The following is a 20,009-nucleotide window of genomic DNA, read 5'->3' on the forward strand; positions in this document are numbered from 1 at the left end:
CAATAGCCCGTTGCCGGGGTAACGTGCACGTATGTGAGCGCGGGCAAGAGTACTAGCCGGCCGCCGATCAGTGCGCTGACTAACGTGACTGCCGCTAGCCGCTACTGACCGCCCCAGCCGCCCCCTCCCGTGGTGCCGCGCGCCGCCCTCGGGCCCAGTGTTTCCGGTCCTTTGTGGGTACACGTGCGTGACGGGCTGGACTGGGATCGATTTACAGTGTGACCGACCGAGGGCGATCGAGATGAGGTCGGGTACTATTGGTGGTGGGGCGAGTCACTAGTGAAACAACGGTGGTGGTAGTGTGGCGAGTCATAGTGGAGCGGTACGTATCGGTGGCCAAATGAGTTAGGTATTATTTCCGTCGCAACTTGAATAGTGAAGAGTTGTTTCCGTTCAGTGTTCACCCCATTAACCCCTCCTTATCACCTCAAGAGTGAGGCTCATTTGGGCTCATTACCGACCGCCACTGACCCGCTGGGATCAGTGGCAGCGGAAGGGACGCGCCGGTCGCTCCGCCGACCCTTCCGCCCTGTCACATGACACCAGACACATGACACCCGAACCCTACGCCAGGTACGCCAGCCCCATACCCTCTCGTGTGCCGTACCAGCCGTACTGACCTCTGTCCAGACCGGTGTCAGCAGTGTGCAACTGTGCACGACGTGCAAACTGTGCAGAGGGCGCCACTGTCACACCCGCTGCACTGGGTAACGAGCACGCGCAGGGGCGGTGGAGCACTTAGCGGCCTGCGGCGTACCTTAGCGGAGCGGAGTTTAGCGGAGTGCGGCCCATTGCAGATGTGTCCGCTGAGAACTCCACGGCGCTGCCACCGAAAAAATAGCGTCTGCACGCCGGAAGCTAGCAGAAACGGTCCCCCTGTCGGTGACATTTTCATTATTCATCCCGAATACCCGTAGTTCAGCGAGCTGTGTTTGAATACAAAGTAGACGGAATGGCTGACGATGCCCCCAGGACAGGTCCGCAGGATGGGAGTGGTCCGGCCAATTTTCTAAGTGGTTTGTTGGACGGATGAAGCTGTAGGTTTTCTGGCGCAGTCGGCATGTTTATCGGATTTGGCGACTTTTCTGGTAAGACTCGCGGAGGAGCTTATGTCGGAAACTAATGGCACAATCTCGATCTTGGGGAAGTAATCTATTGGGTCGTGACTTCCGATGGCCTATATCTCAGATGAGACGGTCTCATCTTGCGAAAGATGAATGATGCCTGGCTTCGGTAAAGCCGCCAATGTTGAGCTGTCCTCAGGAATGGATGGAACCAAAAAGCTCTTGACCATCTTGGTGATCTTTTATAGCAGAGCCAGCCCCTAGCCGACTTTGCTCGTCAAAAATAGCAAGATCCTTCGCTGACCTTTGTGCGATAGGATCGCAAGTCGCAACCCTACAGCGCTGGGGAGCGACCTGCCGCCAACAACGGTTCTTACTGAGAACAGACAACAGTATTACGCGCTCTATGTCTTTTCAAAGCAAGATGGCTTTCTCCGTCTCCTGTGTCTGCGGGATTGCATTATTATGTACGCTGGTCATAGCGCCGATGACCTACGAAGTCCGGGCGCCCGAAACCCCAACTCATTATCCAAGATTTTTCGCTGGGGAGGAGATGCCGCTCCTGACCTGTCGTTGAGGAGTTGATCCTCCAACATCAGGCTGATCTAGACTTGGCTGTCTTGAGCTTTCAACACTCCACTCATCTCGACCTACCGATCCCACCCCCGTCACTTGCCAGAGCTGACCGTTCCGCGGTCTGACAGCCGCTCCGCCCTGATGGTGTCTCGGGCGCCGCTCAGGCACGGAGGAGACTCACGGCTACGCCTAGGGCCATTAGCGAATCAACGGCCGCGGTGCACGCGCACTGTGCGGCACTTCGCGGGCCTTATTAGCGGTATAGAGCAGAGGCTAGTGACCTAGTCTTGTCAGGCTCTGATGAGATGCGTGTGATGATGCACCGCGGCAGGCGGAATTGGGGTACGACACTTCGACTTGGGTCTCAGTGCAGTGTTGGTGTGATTTGTGTCTCGGTGTGACACTTCGAATTTGTTCTATGATGAAACAAAAAAATAGTTTTCCTTTCAAGTTATAAGCCTGTCACGTTCCTCTGAAGCTGAGACATACTGGATCTTCAAGTCCATAATAAAGAAAATGTCAGGATAACGAGGCTTGAAATGATCTCACGCATGTCAAAGTGTTTTTATTTCAGGCTAAATAAATATCTAAAACAGTAAAACAAGCTTTCGGCATTACGCCATCATCAAGTTTGGCGTAATGCCGAAAGCTTGTTTTACTGTTTTAGATATTTATTTAGCCTGAAATAAAAACACTTTGACATGCGTGAGATCATTTCAAGCCTCGTTATATTAATAATAATCATGTCATCCATCCTCGCCCACATAAAAATGTCAGGATTGTTGAGCAAGCTATGGTGAAAGTCGCAATCTATCATGTTTCATTAACTTAAGTTTCATTTAATTATGCCACCAAACATGTCTTGCTCAGCACTAATTAAACTTATTCAGCAGTACTCAACTAATTCACCGATAGCGTCTGACGAGGAAGCAGGAAGCCGCTGTAGTGCCGGGAAGGAAGCCGTCCCAGTTCCCCGATCGGACGGTCCACCGGTATGTGTCTGCATGGGCGGCCGGTGTCCGAGTGACCCGGGCTGATGTGTTTACCGTCCGTCACCCGGCGGGGGCGGCGCCTATTGATGATGACGGCGTGCCGGCGTCTGTCTGATGACGCCGGCGCGGGATGCCGCGCTGACGCCCCGGCGCCAGTCGACGAGTGATGACGGCTCGCGCAGCCGCCATGGCGACTGATGACGTTCCCAGCAGCGGAGCTGTTTCTGTGGTGTAGGTAGTGGTACTGAACTACCGGCTTATCATTGGTATTCTAGACGGTTGGTTTATCGAGATGTTCGTAAACAGATTACAGATTTTCTGTGATCTCTTGGACACGACCGTTCAAAGTTAAACAATCATCGTGAACGTTCGGCTCTTGGAATTTGATGCACTTAGTAGCGGCATTCAATCACTGTCAGTGATTTTTTCTGCTACTCTGTTGGGGGTCCAGACATTTACAGAGCCGATGAAACGCGTTGTTGAAATCTGAAGTATGTACTTGAAGATAATGAAGATAAATTGTGATGTAGCCCTCTGAACAAAACAGGCTGATGTGTGGATGATAAGAGGTACGGAAAGGTAATAGAACATGCTTCATTGATTGCACTATAAACGTTAGCTATTCGGTTCAGTTCCGCTTCAGTCGCGGCCTTCGATAGCGGTCCTTGAAACGCCCTCGTCGGGTACGCTTGCCGCTATATACGCTGTGATGTGCTAACGGCGAGCACGGACTGTATTTAGACACTGGCAGTTAATTATTATTTATTTTGGTTAATGATGAGGAGGCAGGAGAGTCTGTTGGAGCGGATAGAATAACCTGAAATAGACGAGTCTTGCTACAAAAACCTCGTTTTTGTGACAGTGATTATTCGTGCCTGTGGATCACTCGATGTCGCCCCACTACCGTCGTTCGGTGACAGACAGCGACACACGCGGCTTGCCGTCGGCTCCGTCTGCTGTTACCGTGCCGTCGGCGGCGACGGGGCGCGCCTGTCCCGTCGGTGACTAATCGGACGCCCCACGTCGGCAACGTCGCGTCGTCTCTGACGGCCGGCGCTGGCACGGACGCGCCCCGGATCACGGTATGCGACCAACGTCCGCCGCTTCCGGCAGCCGCTGCCAACGGCGGAGGAACAACCGCACCGTGGTAGACGGACGATGGTCTGGAGGTGACGTTCCGGAGTGTCTCGGTCGTTACTTTTTGTATATCTGTCCTTTTTCCTATTCAACGCTGCCCTCTGGACTTCGGGTAGCTAGCAACGCCTTTTATATGGTAGCTTGTTCATTGTTCAATTTGTCTATACGATTCAGCTATCATTCTTAGCGAGTGGCCATTATTTCACAATTGCTTCAGGCTATGCAAATAGAGATGAACTTTTCAGCGTAAAGAAGTCCACAACCGTCCAATTTTTTTGACAACACGAACCTCGTCCTCCACATCTGTCCATGATCCACTCTCGTATGCTCTTTTGAAACCATCGTCTCCGTCTTCCCTCTACAGTTCTACACCCTACATCCTGGCGTCTTACTCACACCCCTTTCCCCGCCACAGCCCATCATGCGCCACCACCGTTATCGCACAGCTGTGGCGGCGGTCGTAAGCCGGCGCGGAACACCACCACATCTGTCTGACGTTCGGGGAAGGGAGATCAGCGGAACGGGGAGGTCTGTGGTCGGGCGATTATCATGCGCCGTGCGTGTCGGGGTGGATGGAAGGGAGTGACGTCCGCTGGCTACACGTAGACGTGTGTCACAGTCCTGTCTCGGTCTGTCGTAGTGAGTGATGGGATGTCGGAGCTGGGCGTTGCTCTGAGTGTCGGTGATGAATGATGGAGAGTGGTGTGAAAAGTTTCGTTGAAATTTTTGCTACCGCCGTTTATCAGCGGGCTCTTGTATGTTTTTATGTGAATGAGAAAGACATGACCATTCTTGGCTTGTGAGATTATCATTCGGTAACTTTGGCATGGATTAGGTAATGCATCCTGGGCATTCGAATACTGATACAGCACATAAATGTAAGAGTAACTTTCTTGTGGAGTACTTTGAACGTGACTTACGGTGTAACCTTTGCCTCTTTCAATTGACACCACCACATTCCAATTCCGCCCCTTCTCCGCGGCTCATTTACGATCACCCTCTTCCTTTGCAGACATTTGTAAGTACGCACCGCAAAGGGTCGTGTTGACAGCTTTTCTCGTTCGTTGAGATGTACGATGCGTTTCTTGGAGAGGTCCTCGACGGTCGTATAACCGGTCTGAATCAGTTCGTCTGTCTTGTGGTCGGTACCGCCCGCGCTTTGTCGGCGCATTTGAGCCTGCCCCTAAAGTGACCGTGTTTCGAAACCCTCAAGTGGCCGACCGGACGCCTTCCGTTCGTATTACAGTGCGTGGCCACGCTCGTTGGTCAATCAACTCTGCGACTGATGTGTTTATAAATTGGGAGCGTGCGCGCAATTCGTTCACCGTGCAGACGACGTCTGCCGTTGCAGCTGCGGCTGCGTCTAGTGTCGGCGTCCAGATCTATCCCAAGGCCGCCCCAGGCAGGACAAATATGCGTAGCTGTTCGGACTCGCCTTCAACCCTGGCCTTGAACCTGACCTGGCTTGCTGACATTAATCCAACCTTGAGCCTCGTCGGAGCGCTTGCCTCCGCCCCGACTGGCCTGAATCCGCCCTGCTCATTAGAATGCATCGGTGACCGGCGCTTACCCTTCCCTCTCTGACCGTGCCTGCCTGTGTCGGCCCTGTCTGTGAGCTCTGCAAACTCCCCTCAACTGGCGGTGACGGGGGCGGCAGTACCCCAGGGCACTCAGCTGTGTATGATGTAGCGATTGGTCAGCAGAATGGACGGAAATGCTGGCGGTCATTGCTGCGGTGACTGCTGGGAGGGAGGGTACTGTTCAGTGAGCCAGACAATAGACCCGGGCCGTGATGGGTCTAATGGACTGTGCGGATGGCCGTGAGGATCCAGCGGCCCGTGGGAGATTTGCCGACGGGATCTCCGACTTTCCATTGGCCTATCTGTTATGGTGGGTCGTGAACATCGACTATCCAATGAACTGTGATGTGCTTGTCCGATTGTGTATCGTTCTTTTTTCGACAGTGTTAGTTGCCCGGTCAACGTCCATGGTTTGTCTGGTCAAGGACCGTGATTTGTCCCGTCAGTGTCCGTGATTTGCTGTGTCGATATCCTTATCAGACCGGTCGTTGTCCGTGATTTGTCCGATCGTTGTGCGTGATTTGTCGTCAGTGTCAGTGTGATTTGTTTGGCCATTAGTCCGTGGGATAGCCAATAAACAGATCACTCAGACGGGGCCTTATCGCCCTTATCCCATGCTCGGTGATCGACCGTGACTAAAGAACCTTGGTCTGTCCAGCGAATGAGATCTGCCGGCGTTACGATGCTCCAATGCGATCATTTCACTCCTGCACTGAGCCCCTATCTGGATCCCGGAGCTACAGGGCGGATCCCTCATACGGGGCTACCGACCGGTCCAGTTAAGATCGCACTCAGGGACGAGCAGGCCACGAAGATCAACGATTCTGACAAGCCTGCACTGCGTCATATTATGACCCAGGGGCGGTATGCTACTCATTTGCCGCCAACCCAAACCAGTCGGGCCATTTACAGCTTCGTGATTCACGTAATGTAGGTTCCGGTGAATCAGCCCTTTCCTGTCATAAAATCGCCGATCGCTCGCTCACGCCCCACGCCATTCTCTGTGACGGGGCGTTCTCGATAGGTCGGTCCAGCCCTAAGTCCACCGATGCGCCTTGCTGGAGCTGTCCGATGCGTCGTGTTGGCTACATGGATAGCGTGTTGTTCTGTATCGGTGTCGCCAGCTATGGACCGTCCATCGTCGGCGCGGCCCTTCCCGTCTGTTTGGAGACGTGCGACCCTTCAGTCGCCACCCCCGCTGCACGATGTCGTAGGTGTTAGAAGTGTGCGCTCTGCCGTGCGAAGGTGACAGACTCTGATGGAGGTTTGGTGATGGATAGGCTCGGCGTGGGCGGTCAGACCTCATCGAGACGAGGTCAAAGCTGTGAGGACTTTTGGGGCACCGTTTGGGTTGAAACGCTGATGATAACCGCAGAAATAGGAAGATATGTCGCTGATTTGCTTACGAAGCTACAACTGCTAATTTTGTGCTTTTATATTCCCTCAAAAAGCCAATACGTTTTTTAAAATCACCTTTCAAAGTTCAAGTGCTAAGCTCGGCCGCTACTGGATTGTGTAACATTTACTTTCGCTCTCTCTCCCAAGCACATCCCATCTTTCATCATCAACCAATAAGTCCCTTTGTCGATGGCCCGGCCTTCAGTACCATCCTCTCACAGCTTCCGCCATTAAAGCTATTCAGACTCTACATAAAGCCGCATACCGCGGCAGGTTCAATGCGACCTGCGTATTCACCGTGACAAATAGCTGCCCGTCAGTCATCGCCAGCTGTGTGACTTTCCTCGGCCGTATCTCCATAGTTCAGGCAGTCTCTCATCTTCCGCTTACGGAGCCGCCGACCATGAGACGCTAATACCATTTCTCAGCGTTAGCCACGGCGATTTAACATATAGCCGACCGACGGCGGCACCGTCGCACTGTCACGAGGCACTGTCGCTGGGTTTCGTCGTGCTCCGTGTCTTTATGCGTCGGTAGCTACCTGGTTGTCACAGCACGCTCTACTCACCTAAGCTCTGTGTATCCATGAGTAGCACGACGTGCAGCGATGTCCGCCGTGCTCACCTGTCTCCTATAGGGACGTCCGATCGGTCGCGCGCCCGTGTCGTTGGGAGCCGCCCACGCGGAGCGGTGGCGGCCGGCGGCCGGTTCGCTCAGGTACGGCTGGCGGGGGCCGGCCGCTGCCGCCCACCGGCTGCCAGTCGACCGCCATAGCCGGCGCGCACGGCACCGCGCCTCCGCCGCCGCCGTCGTCGCACGAGTGCTGTGGGTTTGCCGGGGAAGACGGTGTCTGGTGACACGGTGGTGATAGTTGGTGACAAGCTGGTGATGCTCTGGTGACGTTTGGCGACGTCCGGTGGCTGCAGCCGGCGACGACGACACGCTGCTGATCGCCAGACCAACGGACCGTGACCTGCGGCGTAATCCAGCCCCTCGAGGCTCGGGAGTAGAGGCGCATTCACTCCGCTGACTCAGTGGTCGTTAGCTGTGTCGCTGCGTCGCACGTCTCCGCGGAACGGAGGACAGGTGGCGCGTGTGTCTATCGCCGGCCGCCTCACCTCGTATTGTCCTGTTCGGTGATCGTGCAGAGTTCGCGTGACGCGCGCCGTCGTCGCGTCAGGCTGCACCCCGGCCGCGTGGCGCCATGGCGTCCCAGTGCCACCAGTGTGAGGTGCTGCTTGGTCCGAACCTGAGCAAGCTGCCCAACGGCCTGCGAGCGCATTACCACAGCAAGCACGCTCTTCAGACGGTGGGCCAGACGCCACCGCCCAAACCGAACCGCTCCCTGTCTGCTGTATCACAGGTGGGTCGATAGTAGGTGGGGATCCGGGAATGGGACGGAAACTACGTGGGCTTTGCCCCTCTCGAGGCCCCTTTGGGATATCACGTCCCTATTGTCTGCTTCAGTGCAGCTGGGAACGTCCAGGGTAAGCCTGCCGCGCGAGCGCAGGGGACAAGGCCTTCCTTTGGTAGTTATCGGTTTACTACCCGGCCCTACGTTCGTATTTGGCGAGAGCCGGACGCAGCACGCGCGCTGTAACCTTGAGCTTCGGTGCACCGGCGGCGATGCGTTGGGCATTCAAATGTCTCGTCCTCCGTCGGCCGCCGTGACGTCTTGGAAAGAACCGAAACAACATTGGACTCTCGCCGTGGGGTGCGGACTTGCTGCATTGTGCGAGAGTCTCGAGTTGACGGTGAATACTGTTTGCGACCTATGCAATGCAGCGGTTGAAGCTACGTGTGGGCGTCCGTCGTAGGCGTTAGTATTGAGGTACAGTATGGAGTGACACTACACGAACAACGAACATCCGTCCCTTGTTTAACGTTAGACCCTGGAAAGCACCGTTAGTCGTTCTTGCAATATATCTGGGTGTATCACGACAGGTGGTTCGATCAGCAAGCTTGTTGACCGTCTTGCAACCAGCACAGCCATTTGTATTCGACAGCAACGGCTGCGATGACCTTTGGAGACAATCGCGTTATCTTTATTGCAGACTGGTATTGGTCGACCTACGCCGTACGGTTTGTCAACAAGGTTGCTGCTTAGCACCTGTTAGCCCAAACTTTCATCTGCAGTTGGTCACCTCCCAGCTAGCAGTTGACTGAAGCTGCTCGCAGTGACGCTCCCCTCGTCGTGACTCGTCTCATGGAGTCGTGACGTCCGGGTGTGTTCAGTACACAGAGCTCAGCGATGGGGAGGGGGGGGGGGGGAGAGCCTGACTCAGGGGCGGGGCCGTGAGTTGCAGTCTCTGATAAGGCGGCCCCTGCTGTCTGGATGGACGGCCGGGCCTGTAAAGCAGCGTGTCTGCTGTGACGCCGGCTCTGTAGATCCCGCGACACGCCCCTTACCGGTCTGCCGTCACGGGAGTCGAGCGCGTCGGCTACCATGACTGAAACTGTAAATGGCATACGGGGTATCGAACTCGGGTTACGGTCACACCAGCTGCTGAATGGATCGCCAGCTGAAATACGATCTGAGTGTTGTTACATGCTCAGCCAACCTTCTAACCACTTTCTGGCCTTCACCAGCGACAGCTGAGCTCTAAGCTTACTGATGTCAGGCTGCTCAACACCTTTCTAAACTGCTTGCTTGCTTCTTCCATTCCACCCTCTCCTTTTTCAGTTGGGGAGTGGCTGACTAGAGGGCCCAGCTGTCGGCCCACTGCTGTGCCTGACGCGTGTCTCGAAGAGGGAGAGGGACACGCTCGTGTCGCGCTGGCTATGTGCGGTCAGGGCCGCCCGGAAGAGACAATAGGCACATGGAGAAACACGCGGACTTCTGTCCGTGCCGCCCGCCTTCTTCGGCTCCGTGACTTTGACGGAGATTTGCGGCCTCATGTCCGCTACTGCGTTCAAAGAAACGTTATGGTCTATTGTTCAATCAATTTTTTTGTTTCTTTCGGTGCAGTTTCTTCAGTTCAGCGGTAAGGCTTCCCGATAGCTTGCTAACTTTTTTTTTCCACGTTTATTGACAAATCGTACAAATATGACACAAGTACATCTATAATAATCGAAGGCTCTCCAGCCCAACAAGGACAATCTCTGTCATGGTTTCTGACGCCGGTTTTCCGTCTATGCTAAACGAGCGCCCCAGATTGAGGCGTTTAAACTCGCAAACGCCTGATATGCACCGACACAATAGGGCTTTCAAAACCCCCACAACGTGCGAGTAATATTTGGCAAGCGTACACCCTATAGCTCGCCGCCACCACCACGCGACGTGGTGTGGCCCGCCTGGCCAAGCCGGGGCGTTGTCCCATCATGGACTAAAGAAAACGCCCCGGCCCCGGGGAGATCTGGGGGATACCTCCCCAGCCGGGGAGAGCTGTGGGTTACCTCCCCGGCGCTCCAGGCGGGCCATCAGCCACCGCCCGCGCCGCCCGGCGAAGGGGTATCGCGGGCGGCGCCCCCTATCCACCGGCCGGGCATGCGAGCCGTCGACTGGTAGGGCCGGCGCCCCGCACGCCCGGCCGGCCGACCGGCCCCAGTCAAAGAGGCCGGTCCCGGGTTGGCCCGGATGGGTCATGGGAGCGGTGGCTGATTTTTTGCAGTTTTTTTCCATACATTTATTATACAATCACCGTGAACCACACACACACACTATCATATATTTGCGGTATGCTCTGTGGGCCGAGGCGAGCCAAGGAGCCAGTTGGTTTCGCCCCTTCTCTGACCTATTCTTGTCGACCACTTAGCATTAAAAGAGTTCATTTTATTGTTCACCTTTGCCCAATACATCTCACTTGTCTGATCTATCGTAAGTATGGTTATAAGTGTGTCTACCGAAAGTCTCCTCCCAGAGTAAATCATGTACACGCCTACACTAACAATATGGTTTATAATCGCATTTTCTGTGCCGCCTAGAATTACCTCCTTCACCCTGGTTATCCTTTCTGGTGTGCTTATCTGAATTCTGGTCAACCACGCTTCAACATTGTCCCAGAAAGCCTTAATCCTCGAACAATACCAGAATTTATGTTCTATATTTTCACGCTCCGTACAATAACTGCATGAATCGGTTCCCATTAATCCAATTTTGTTGAGAAAGCTGTTTGTTCCTACTGTTCTTGTAATGATTTTATACCTAACTGCTCTATACTGCTGTGGAGTGCCCCTGAGACTTCTGTATATTTGTTGCCAATCGATTTGACCCAGCCTTCTCTCCCAGGACATTTCCCATATGTTTCTGACATCTCTCACTCTTTCCTGTCTGAAGACATTTTTTAAATGTGATGTACCCGTGTTTCTAGAAATAATCAAGCTTATTAATGGATCTATACTTGGTCCAAATAACTTCACCTTTTCTCCCGATTCCTTCCATTCTCTAGGTAAGCTACTTATTAGTGTTGCATAATCCAGAAAAGTGGTTGTAATGTTGTAGGTCCGTTTTAATTCCTCAAAACCTAGTAAAGATCCATCTGTTTTTAATAAGTCATTCAACGATCTGATGCCTTTGACATACCATTCTTCAATCCATGAAGTTTTGAACTTAGTAGTATCAGAAAAAAAGATAGCTGTGGAGTTTAGCTCCTCGACACCTAGCTTCTGTGAGCATATTTCCCTGAAATTTGCTAATGCTATCATCACGTCTCTCCAGAATAGATTCTTAGTACGAGATGCCTTTCTTTTCAAAGCTGTTTGACCCATTTGCCAGAAATATATATTTTTACCCGTACTTTTCTGTGCAACTGCGTTCCATATTCCTTGCTTTACAATGCACCTCCTAATCCAAGATAGCTTCAAGGCTCTCATATAACTTGTTAAATCAACCATGTCCACTCCTCCATTGAGATGGTTTTTCATCAAAGACTCCCGTTTGATTTTTTCTCCTTTTCCATGCCACAGAAAGCTGAAAAGAGTCTTGTTAAGATCTTTGATAATTTTTTTTGATGGGTCAGGGAGCGTTGTGAGCAGGTGACTAATCTTGGAGATCAGCATCGATTTTATTATTACCACTTTTCCTTCCAGTGATACGTTTCTGAACTTCCATTTCGTTATTTCTCTTTTGATTTCCTTTACCTTCTCTGTGTACAGTTCTGTTACTTTTTGCAGTTCATTATCGAAAGTGACCCCTAGGACTTTAATCGTTTCACTCCACTTTACAGCTAAATTTCTCTGAAGAAAACGATTTTCTCTGCATGCCTTCCCTATCCACATAGCTTGAGTCTTATCGAGGTTTGGACTTAGTCCCGAATACTTCGCGAACCATCCTATCTCTTGGAAGAGTTCCATCATGCTTGTTTTCTCTGGTTCGAGTAAACAAATCGTATCGTCTGCATACATGAGCACTTTGTGTTCCTCATTGTCTATTTTAATTCCTTTGATAGCTGCATTTCCTCGAATCTTTTTCGCTAAAACGTCCATCACAAGAATAAACAAGTAACAACTTAGCGCATCCCCCTGTCTACAAGACCTTCTTAGCATTATTTTACTCGACAAATGACCATTATACAAAATTCTGGAAAAAGCTCCAGCATACAGTGTGTTGAACCAATGTGTAATACTATGCGGAAAGTTTTTCTGCTCCAGGACTTTTTTAATGAAAGTCCAACTGACTGAATCAAAAGCTGCTTCTATATCCAGACTTACTAAGACCCCGTTCTTTTGTTCTTGATTCAAGAGTTGGATAACGTCGTAAATCATCCTGATATTGTCCCCAATAAATCTCCCTTTTAAATAGGCAGACTGGCAATCCTCGATTATGTCTCCTAGCACGAGTTTTAATCGATTTGCAATAGCACCTGAAATGATTTTGTAGCTAGTATTTAGGAGTGTTATTGGTCTATATGACTTGATCAAATCTCTGGGTCTATTTGGCTTAGGTAACAACACGATTATTCCTTCTTTTAAAGTTAGAGGAACTGTACCCTTTGTGGCACTCTCAACTACCATAGCATGAAAAAAGTGTTTTATGTCTGCCCAGAAGAATTTGTAAAACTCTACGGAAAAACCGTCACTACCTGGAGACGTTCCATTTTTCATTCTCTGTAGCGTTGATCCTAATTCTTGCATGTTCAACGGCTTATCTAGATTGAGCTTGTCATGGTCATTTACTTTTTTAATATCCATGTTTGATAGATATTCATCGTAATTAACTCCCTCTAAAAACTCATCCTCACTTTTGAACCTTTTTTGATAAAATCTACGGAATAGATCAAGAAATTCTATTTGATTCCTTGTGCAGCCTGCTGACGATCTGATGCATGGTATCCTCTTACTTTCGTACCTCCTTTTTTCTAATGTAAGAAAATACTTTGTTGGTTTTTCCGCATTTTCCCTCCATACAGCTCTCGCCCTAACCAAACTCCCTTCCAACTTGATCCTCCTTACGTCTTCCAATTCTTTTTTCTTGTTTTGTATCTGATCGTACAATGAGTGAGTACCTAAAGCGTCAAGCTCTTTCTCTAAAAGAAGTATATCTCTTTCCAATTGGTTTTCTCGCCTTCGTTCCTCCCTTCTCTTCCTAATGCCGAAAGAGACTGTTTCTCTTCTTAACGTCAGCATCAGAGTTTCAAAAAACAAAGATGAATCAATTGTCATTTCTATCTTTGTTGAGGTCTCCAAAATGTAGTCATGTGCGTATACGGGAAGAGCGTATTCTACTACCGTACTCTTAATCGTATCTTTTATCATTTTGACGTAATTTTTGTCTCTTAACAATGATGCATTGAATTTAAAGAGTCCTCTTCCCCTCGGCTGCTTTGAGAAGTCCACCGTCAATGTAATAATAGAGTGATCCGATCTATAACCTGGTTGAATGTCCGCCTCATCAACATAACTTTCCAGAGCAGCACTAGTAAGAAACATATCCAGTCTCGCCTGCTTTACTATTGGGTTTCCAACCCGCCAAGTATATCTTCGGTTTTCAGGATTTTTTTCTCTGTATATGTCTATCAATTCATTTTGTACCATCATTGCTTTTACTGCTTCTCTAGCTCGAGTGTTGTTTTCTCTTCTATAGTTAAAGTTATCTAACTGTTGATTTAGAGTTACATTAAAGTCACCCCCGATAACGACTGGTGTATCTGCGTCCTCTATGGTTGCATTAATGCTCTCGCTCAAAAGTTCGAAGAAATTGGGCTCGTCTGTATTCGGGCCATAAATTGCTACCAGACATAATTCGAATTCTTTCTGGATTTTTGCCTTTGTAATGATGAAGTTTCCTCCTTCATCAATCATTGTCTCTCCGAATTCTACGTCTAAGTTTTTCGTAAGTATTGCGACTCCTCTTGCATTGTGCGTGTATGGTGCTACTATGACTGATGATCCCCAAGCGTTCCTAAAATAAGGCACCCCTATCTTTTTGCAGTGGATATCCTGTAGGAAGCAAATATGAAAGTCCTGGTTTCTTAGATATTGGAAAACATCCTTTCTTTTCTTGAAATCACCTAACCCTCTGCAATTAAAAGATGCGAATCTAATTGCACTCATGGTGAAGTTTTTGCGTTCCTTTCTTTTTTCCAGACCTTTGCACAACTCGCTTTGACCCACAGAGACTCCGCTTAAGCGCGATGGTACATTGAAACATGGTAGCAAACAAACATGGTACAAACCTTGTAGCCTGTCGTTTAAGACAAATACAATATACATGTGAAAGTGTATGCCATGGCAAAGGTTGTATGAAGAGCCATTGACATGTGTTCCTCGTTCCCTCGTTCCCATTAGCCCAAAACTCTATACAGGTAATCCCTATCCTATCCATATATAGCCTAACCGCCTTGATTGACTTTGAATGGCACTTCATTTCAGGTAGGAGCGTATATCAGATGCTCCTCTCCTCAAACCCGATTCCCCTCGCACCAAACCTTCCCGTTGTTCTTTATCTCTATCAGTCTGATAAACCTGTTTTGCTAGAAGGGCCCGTTGGTAGGCGCCCTCTTGACCCTCACTTCTTCCTTCTCTCGAAAGATGTCGTTCTGCCTGCGCCTTCCCATCGTCCCTCTGTCCCGGAGGAACGCTTGTAGTCCGCCTCACCACTCTATCGCGCACACCACCGGTCCCCCTCCCCTTCCCTGCCCCAGCCACCCCACCTCTGGCCCTCGCTTGACCCGAGCTCCCATCCCCACACGGAGGTGAGTTCAGGTGCACTGGGAGGGCGCGCGCGCCGCCCCGACCGGACGGCTCACCGTTGACCACCGGCTGCTCTCTCCTGTCGATGTCGGCGTCTCGTTGGTTGACCTCCCCCTGGCCGCCGGGACGCCGTGCCAGAGGCGACTCCAGGCCAGGGGTTCCGTGCGACCCCGAGCCGTTCCTCCTATGCCCGACCAAAGACGCCGCCCCAGCGGTCCCGTCAGACGGGTCAGGCATGTCGACATCCCGCTGGTCCGCCCGGGGGCCCGCCGCGGCGTTCGTCTGCTCCGGCAGAGGCGGCTCTCGGGCCTCGCTACCCAGCTCGCACGTAGGCAGAGTCGTGGTCCGCTCGGCTCCCACGCTCTCTCCCAGCACGGAGGGACCGGACACCGCGGGCAGCTCACCCGCTCGCCCAGGGTCACGTGACCCCGGCCGGTCGGTCTCAGGGGCGACCCCAGGACCCGCCTCCGGGGGAGGCACCGGCTCTGTAGAGACATTTCTCACCAGCTGTGCCAGGAAGTGTTCTGCTTCCTCTCTGTTTTTGGCCCGCATGAGTCGCTCATTTTTTGATCTTGCAAACAGCACTTCTCCTCCTCTGGTTATAACCGTTGAGATTTTTCCTTCCCTTCGCGCTTGGAGGAGTAATTGAAACGCCTCCTGCCTCATCGGGGTCAGGTTTTCATTAATGAAAACTTTGTGACCTCTCAGCTTGTACTTGTTGCGAAATATCTCATCTCTGATTGATCCCCTTTCGTCACTGGCAAAAGTGATCAGCACTCGGTTTCGTGGCAGGACTTTTGCGGAAATGATATGAGCTGGGTGTACTTCGAGCTCCAGCATTCTATTTATCATCGCTGACATTGCCGCTATCATTCCGCGTTCATTTTGTGGGATATGCAAGTCCTTCCCTGAGAAAATGAGCTGTGTTCTTCTTCTCAGTTTCTCACTATCCTCTTTTTCCTGTTCTAGCTTGGCCACTCTGTACGCGAGATTTTGCCAATCGTTGTGCAGTTCAGCTAGCGCCTTTTCCAGCGAGTTCGCCTTTTGTGTCGTTACCGTAATCGTTTCCAATGCAAAGCTCAAAGATTGTTCTATTGCCTTTATCCTTTCATCAAGAGCTCTTTTGATCTCCGTTACAGCCTCACCGGTTTTCTCCTCTATGAATGCTTTGAGCTCTTCTATCGTTCCTTCCTCTTTCTCCGGAGTTCCCGATTCGTGTCTTCTTTTCCTCTGTTTTGTCATCACGGCCAGTCACCGTAGGCACTTTAACATGTAACCAAAACCACAGCACTTTGGTTACTCTCTTTCACTCTGCCTCGCGCTCACTGCTCTCACTTGACGGCCCGCGCGGAGCGCACGCGCGCACGTCCGCTCGCCTCGGCTGACCTGCCGCAACCGATAGCTTGCTAACTTGATTGGTAAGCATTGCGAGATCGCATGACGGTGGTCGTGGAGCGAAAGTAGTGACTGCTTTGGCGACGTTCTTGATTAACTTCGCAGTTTGGTCGGTGATCTCAGGGTGAGTTCACCTTGCAATGATAACATGTCACTGATGGCGCCCGCTGATAACGAGTGATGGCCGGAGATCAGCGGTGACCTCTGGTATCTCGGCGATCCAACGTGCACTTACCGCCTTTCGTGACCGCCGCTGGCGTTTCGCGGCGGCTGCGATGGCGTCACACAGATTATCTGTCCGTCCTCTGCGGGTGATCCCGCTGCAGGAGCCGCCTCTCCCTGCAGTGCGGGGCCGACGATACCCGCTATCGCGCTAAGCTGCGACCCACTGCCATTCTCCTGGTGGGATGAGCGGGCCTCCGGCGCCGATTTCACAATGCCGAGATACGGTTTGATCGGTGAGATGAGCCCAGACTTCGCAGCGGTGAGGATGAATCATCAGCTTATTGCGGCGGCAACATGCGTAGATGCTATCATGATATCTTGCTGCCTTGAGATCATATTGCACACTGCGCAGGTCACAGGATAACACGGCCTCGCGAGGCAGCTATAGTATTACTTAGTGTACACATAAACTAATGCTAGAAATGGACCATTATCTGTCACCTCCTGGTTTTTCCAGACATAATGAAGCTCGTCATCTAGATGCCTTTGCCTGCTCCATCCCTTCCCTGTCCCTGAGATGTTTCCATTACAGACTAAACTATAAGCTATTTTCTACCACTCCTGTGTCATGTCCGGATGCCTTCGTAATGAGATGCCAGATGGTCACTGGTTAGGGCGACTACGAACCCTGGGATGAGAGGCCATCACAGGTCAGTAGGCATTGGACACTCCTTCAACAATCGAAAGGCTGCTCGAGGCTACTCGGGATCCCGCTCCTTCGGTCGGTGTTGATCGTGAGCGGTGGTTAGGTCGGTTTCGGGCCATTCCGGGCCGAGGCGCCGCGGCGACTCACGTGTCTCTGCAGTCCCGTGTTTTCCGTGTGATCGCCAATCGGTACTGTCGTGGTCGCTCCAGATCGTGTCCAGTCGCCGTATATGGCAGTCAGGAATTCCGGACAGGCGGTGTCGGCAGGGCGTCGCTGGATTAGTGGGACCGTGGGGACCGACCGGTGCAGGGTGGGGAGGGCTCAACAAGTGAGACTGCCGTTAGTTTTTATATGAATAACATTATGCTGGGTGTTTTTTATTCAAAGTTAAGTCGCCCTCTGGCTTTGATCCTAGTGTAACGGTTTGCTTCTGGTGATAAGGATGAAACGTGGAGATGGAACAAAAAAATGCACCGATTCGTCGTGACTGATCGCTGATCAGTCATCAAAAAACATCATTGGTGTTGAGGTTGACATAATCCAGACAGAGTCGTAATGAAGTAGTTTATGACAGCTTTGTAGTTTACCTGGACGAGTTACAGTTTACACCGGAGATTAATGGCTTACACCTTTGGGAGGAATTATAAACATGAGTGGGAAATTCTTCTTGTAAGCAGGTGAACATCCGGGACACATTTGGAACGTGTATGGGTGATACGTGAAACTGAACGGTAGTTGCCTCCCACTAGGATCTGGTCTGAAGTTTACGGCAAGGCTGTAGTAGTTGACATCACTGTATATAATTAGGGTGTTTCGTTGCGTCATGCGCGGTTGTTATCTTTCCGCCCGGCTGGTGGTCGTCCTGGTGCAAACATGACTGTACTATGTTGCACTGTCTCAGGCTTAGCGAAGCGTCCTGGCAGTAGTCGGGGCTTTGCCACGGTAAATGCACTCGACCAGCTTGGACTATTGTTTGGTTACAGACTACAGTTCAAATCAACCTAACTTGGGATTACTCATGACGTGCTAGCTACTGTTGGCTGGTCAGTGAACTTCGCCGTGTCTTCGTTGGTTCAGGAGTCGTTAGGATTATACTTGTGGAATAGCTTGATTCAACAATCGACGCTGGATTCGTTCGTCAACAATGTCTGCCTCTTGTGTGGTGGCAGCTTTTATCCCAAATATTTGTTTCACCATTGGAATGCACAATGCAGATAAATTAGCGAGGACTTGTGAGTTTTGCCAGTGCATTCCAATCCCTGTGAGTTTGAAGTAACACACCCAGTGAACATTGTGGATCGCCGTGGTGATACGGTACTGCCTTGCGGAGCTGGACCGACTGACCTGGCCAATTGTTGGTTGACCGTCTCGGGGAGCGGTCGGGCCGACGAGCTGCGGGCAGGCTTATTATACCAGCAGAGCGCGACCCCCCGCCGCCCTGCCACGGCGCCTTTGTCAGCCACGACGGCCCTAATTGGTCGGAGCAGCACACCACTTAGTCATCGCTGACGGCCTGCCGCGCCTCTCAGCCGGCTCTCCCCTCCCCTCCCCTCTGCTCTTCACCCCTCTGCACACGACCGACTGATGCCTACCACTCTCTCCCCGTCCCCACTGCACACAACACACAACCGTCAACCGCTGCCACGCCCCTCAGCGCAGCGGTACTGGTCTGAACGCACTCCTGCGTCTTCCAGCCAACACTGGGCGTGTTCCTTTACACCCGGGATGTCCGTGGCTCTTTCAGAAAATCTTAGATTGATGCGCCGACGGAGTGACAATTTCAGTGAGCGTTAGACTAATATTTAGTTTATTCCTCGTTTGTCACTTCGTAAGATGTCCTTGGCTGTGTGGTAGGTATAGTGTGACTGTCTATGTCCCGAGTTTGTACCTGTCACGTGGCTTAGACTGTCAGATACAATCTTGGTATGTGCGATTATGCTAATGGTTTGAGAGTCTCCAACTTGTTTGCATGAGCAACACTACTGTTTGAGACAGTTGCCATATCAACCACGACGCCTTCTAAAGTCACAGTTCCACTTTGGCTTGGCAATTCAGTAACTCTTCAAATGGCTAGTCGTGTGCCCCGATAAGACCCTGCAATCCCTTGATGCCTAAAAAGCGTTCTAGGTTCAATGTCTCAATCATCTCAATCGGCGCCTTTCCCTGCCCTGTTCTCGCTCCTCCCCTCCGTCCCCTTCGGGTCTGGCGGTGTCTCTTGCCGGTCGCAGCTGAGCGTCCGTTTGAATTTCGCCCGGGGCTCCCGCGCTTGCTGCAGCTGACTCATCGTCGACTGCAGCCAGCCTGCCCGCCGCGCCGTAGCGGGCCAGGTGCAGACCCAGACTGGCAAGGAGTGGGAGGGGGATGGGGGGGGGGGCGTGACCGGCCAGACTGGTCGGTCGGCAGTTCATGCTTGGTTCTTCTACATATGCAAGAGTATGACTTGCATGGCAACATGTCCTGAAGATGAAATCCGTAACCATGTCCCTTCGTATCTAAATAAAGCTGTCGAAGAAATAGTTGAGGACAAAGTTATTTTATCTGAAATCTTATCTTAACTCAGTGATGCTCAACGTTTCATATAAGACTTAGCGTATTTAAGCTCCTTCAATCGTTTCGCCTCGAGCAACGCTAAGCCGTTCGGCATGCACTCCCATCCTCGGAACGCGGAGCCCTTGTCCTGTCATTGTGACCCGGATTCAGGGCATGTTGCTGGGGATTACGCACCGCCGGCCTGGCCTCATGTCCTGTAGCTTTGTACTGGACCTGACAATGGGGACGCTGGCGGGCCTCGGCGAAAGGACGGGGCTGTTGGGATGGGTATACGCGGTATACGGAGGAATGTGGCGTGGGGACGCGTCACCTTGGA

The 20,009-nt window shown here is 51.5% G+C and overlaps 1 protein-coding gene across 29 annotated transcripts in view; it reads left to right on the top strand.

Annotated features, from left to right (window-relative positions):
- The window catches only part of LOC122381558 (septin-7-like), a 95,057-nt gene that overhangs the window by 40,916 nt on the left and 34,132 nt on the right, over positions 1 to 20,009 (top strand). Inside the window, exon 1 of one of the 29 annotated variants that reach the window (XM_043365870.1) lies at positions 7,507 to 8,110. The exons of 26 other annotated variants lie outside the window; for them this stretch is intronic. In XM_043365870.1, coding sequence (XP_043221805.1) covers positions 7,952 to 8,110 — 159 coding nt within the window. In that variant the 5' untranslated portion in view covers positions 7,507 to 7,951. Of the gene's footprint in view, positions 1 to 7,506; positions 8,111 to 20,009 lie in introns of those variants that run through there. 2 more of the 29 variants (XM_043365868.1, XM_043365869.1) reach the window with 2 other exon arrangements.

Source organism: Amphibalanus amphitrite, unplaced genomic scaffold, assembly GCF_019059575.1.
Source record: "Amphibalanus amphitrite isolate SeventyFive unplaced genomic scaffold, NRLGWU_Aamphi_draft 000122F_arrow, whole genome shotgun sequence".
Lineage (NCBI taxonomy): Eukaryota > Metazoa > Arthropoda > Thecostraca > Balanomorpha > Balanidae > Amphibalanus > Amphibalanus amphitrite.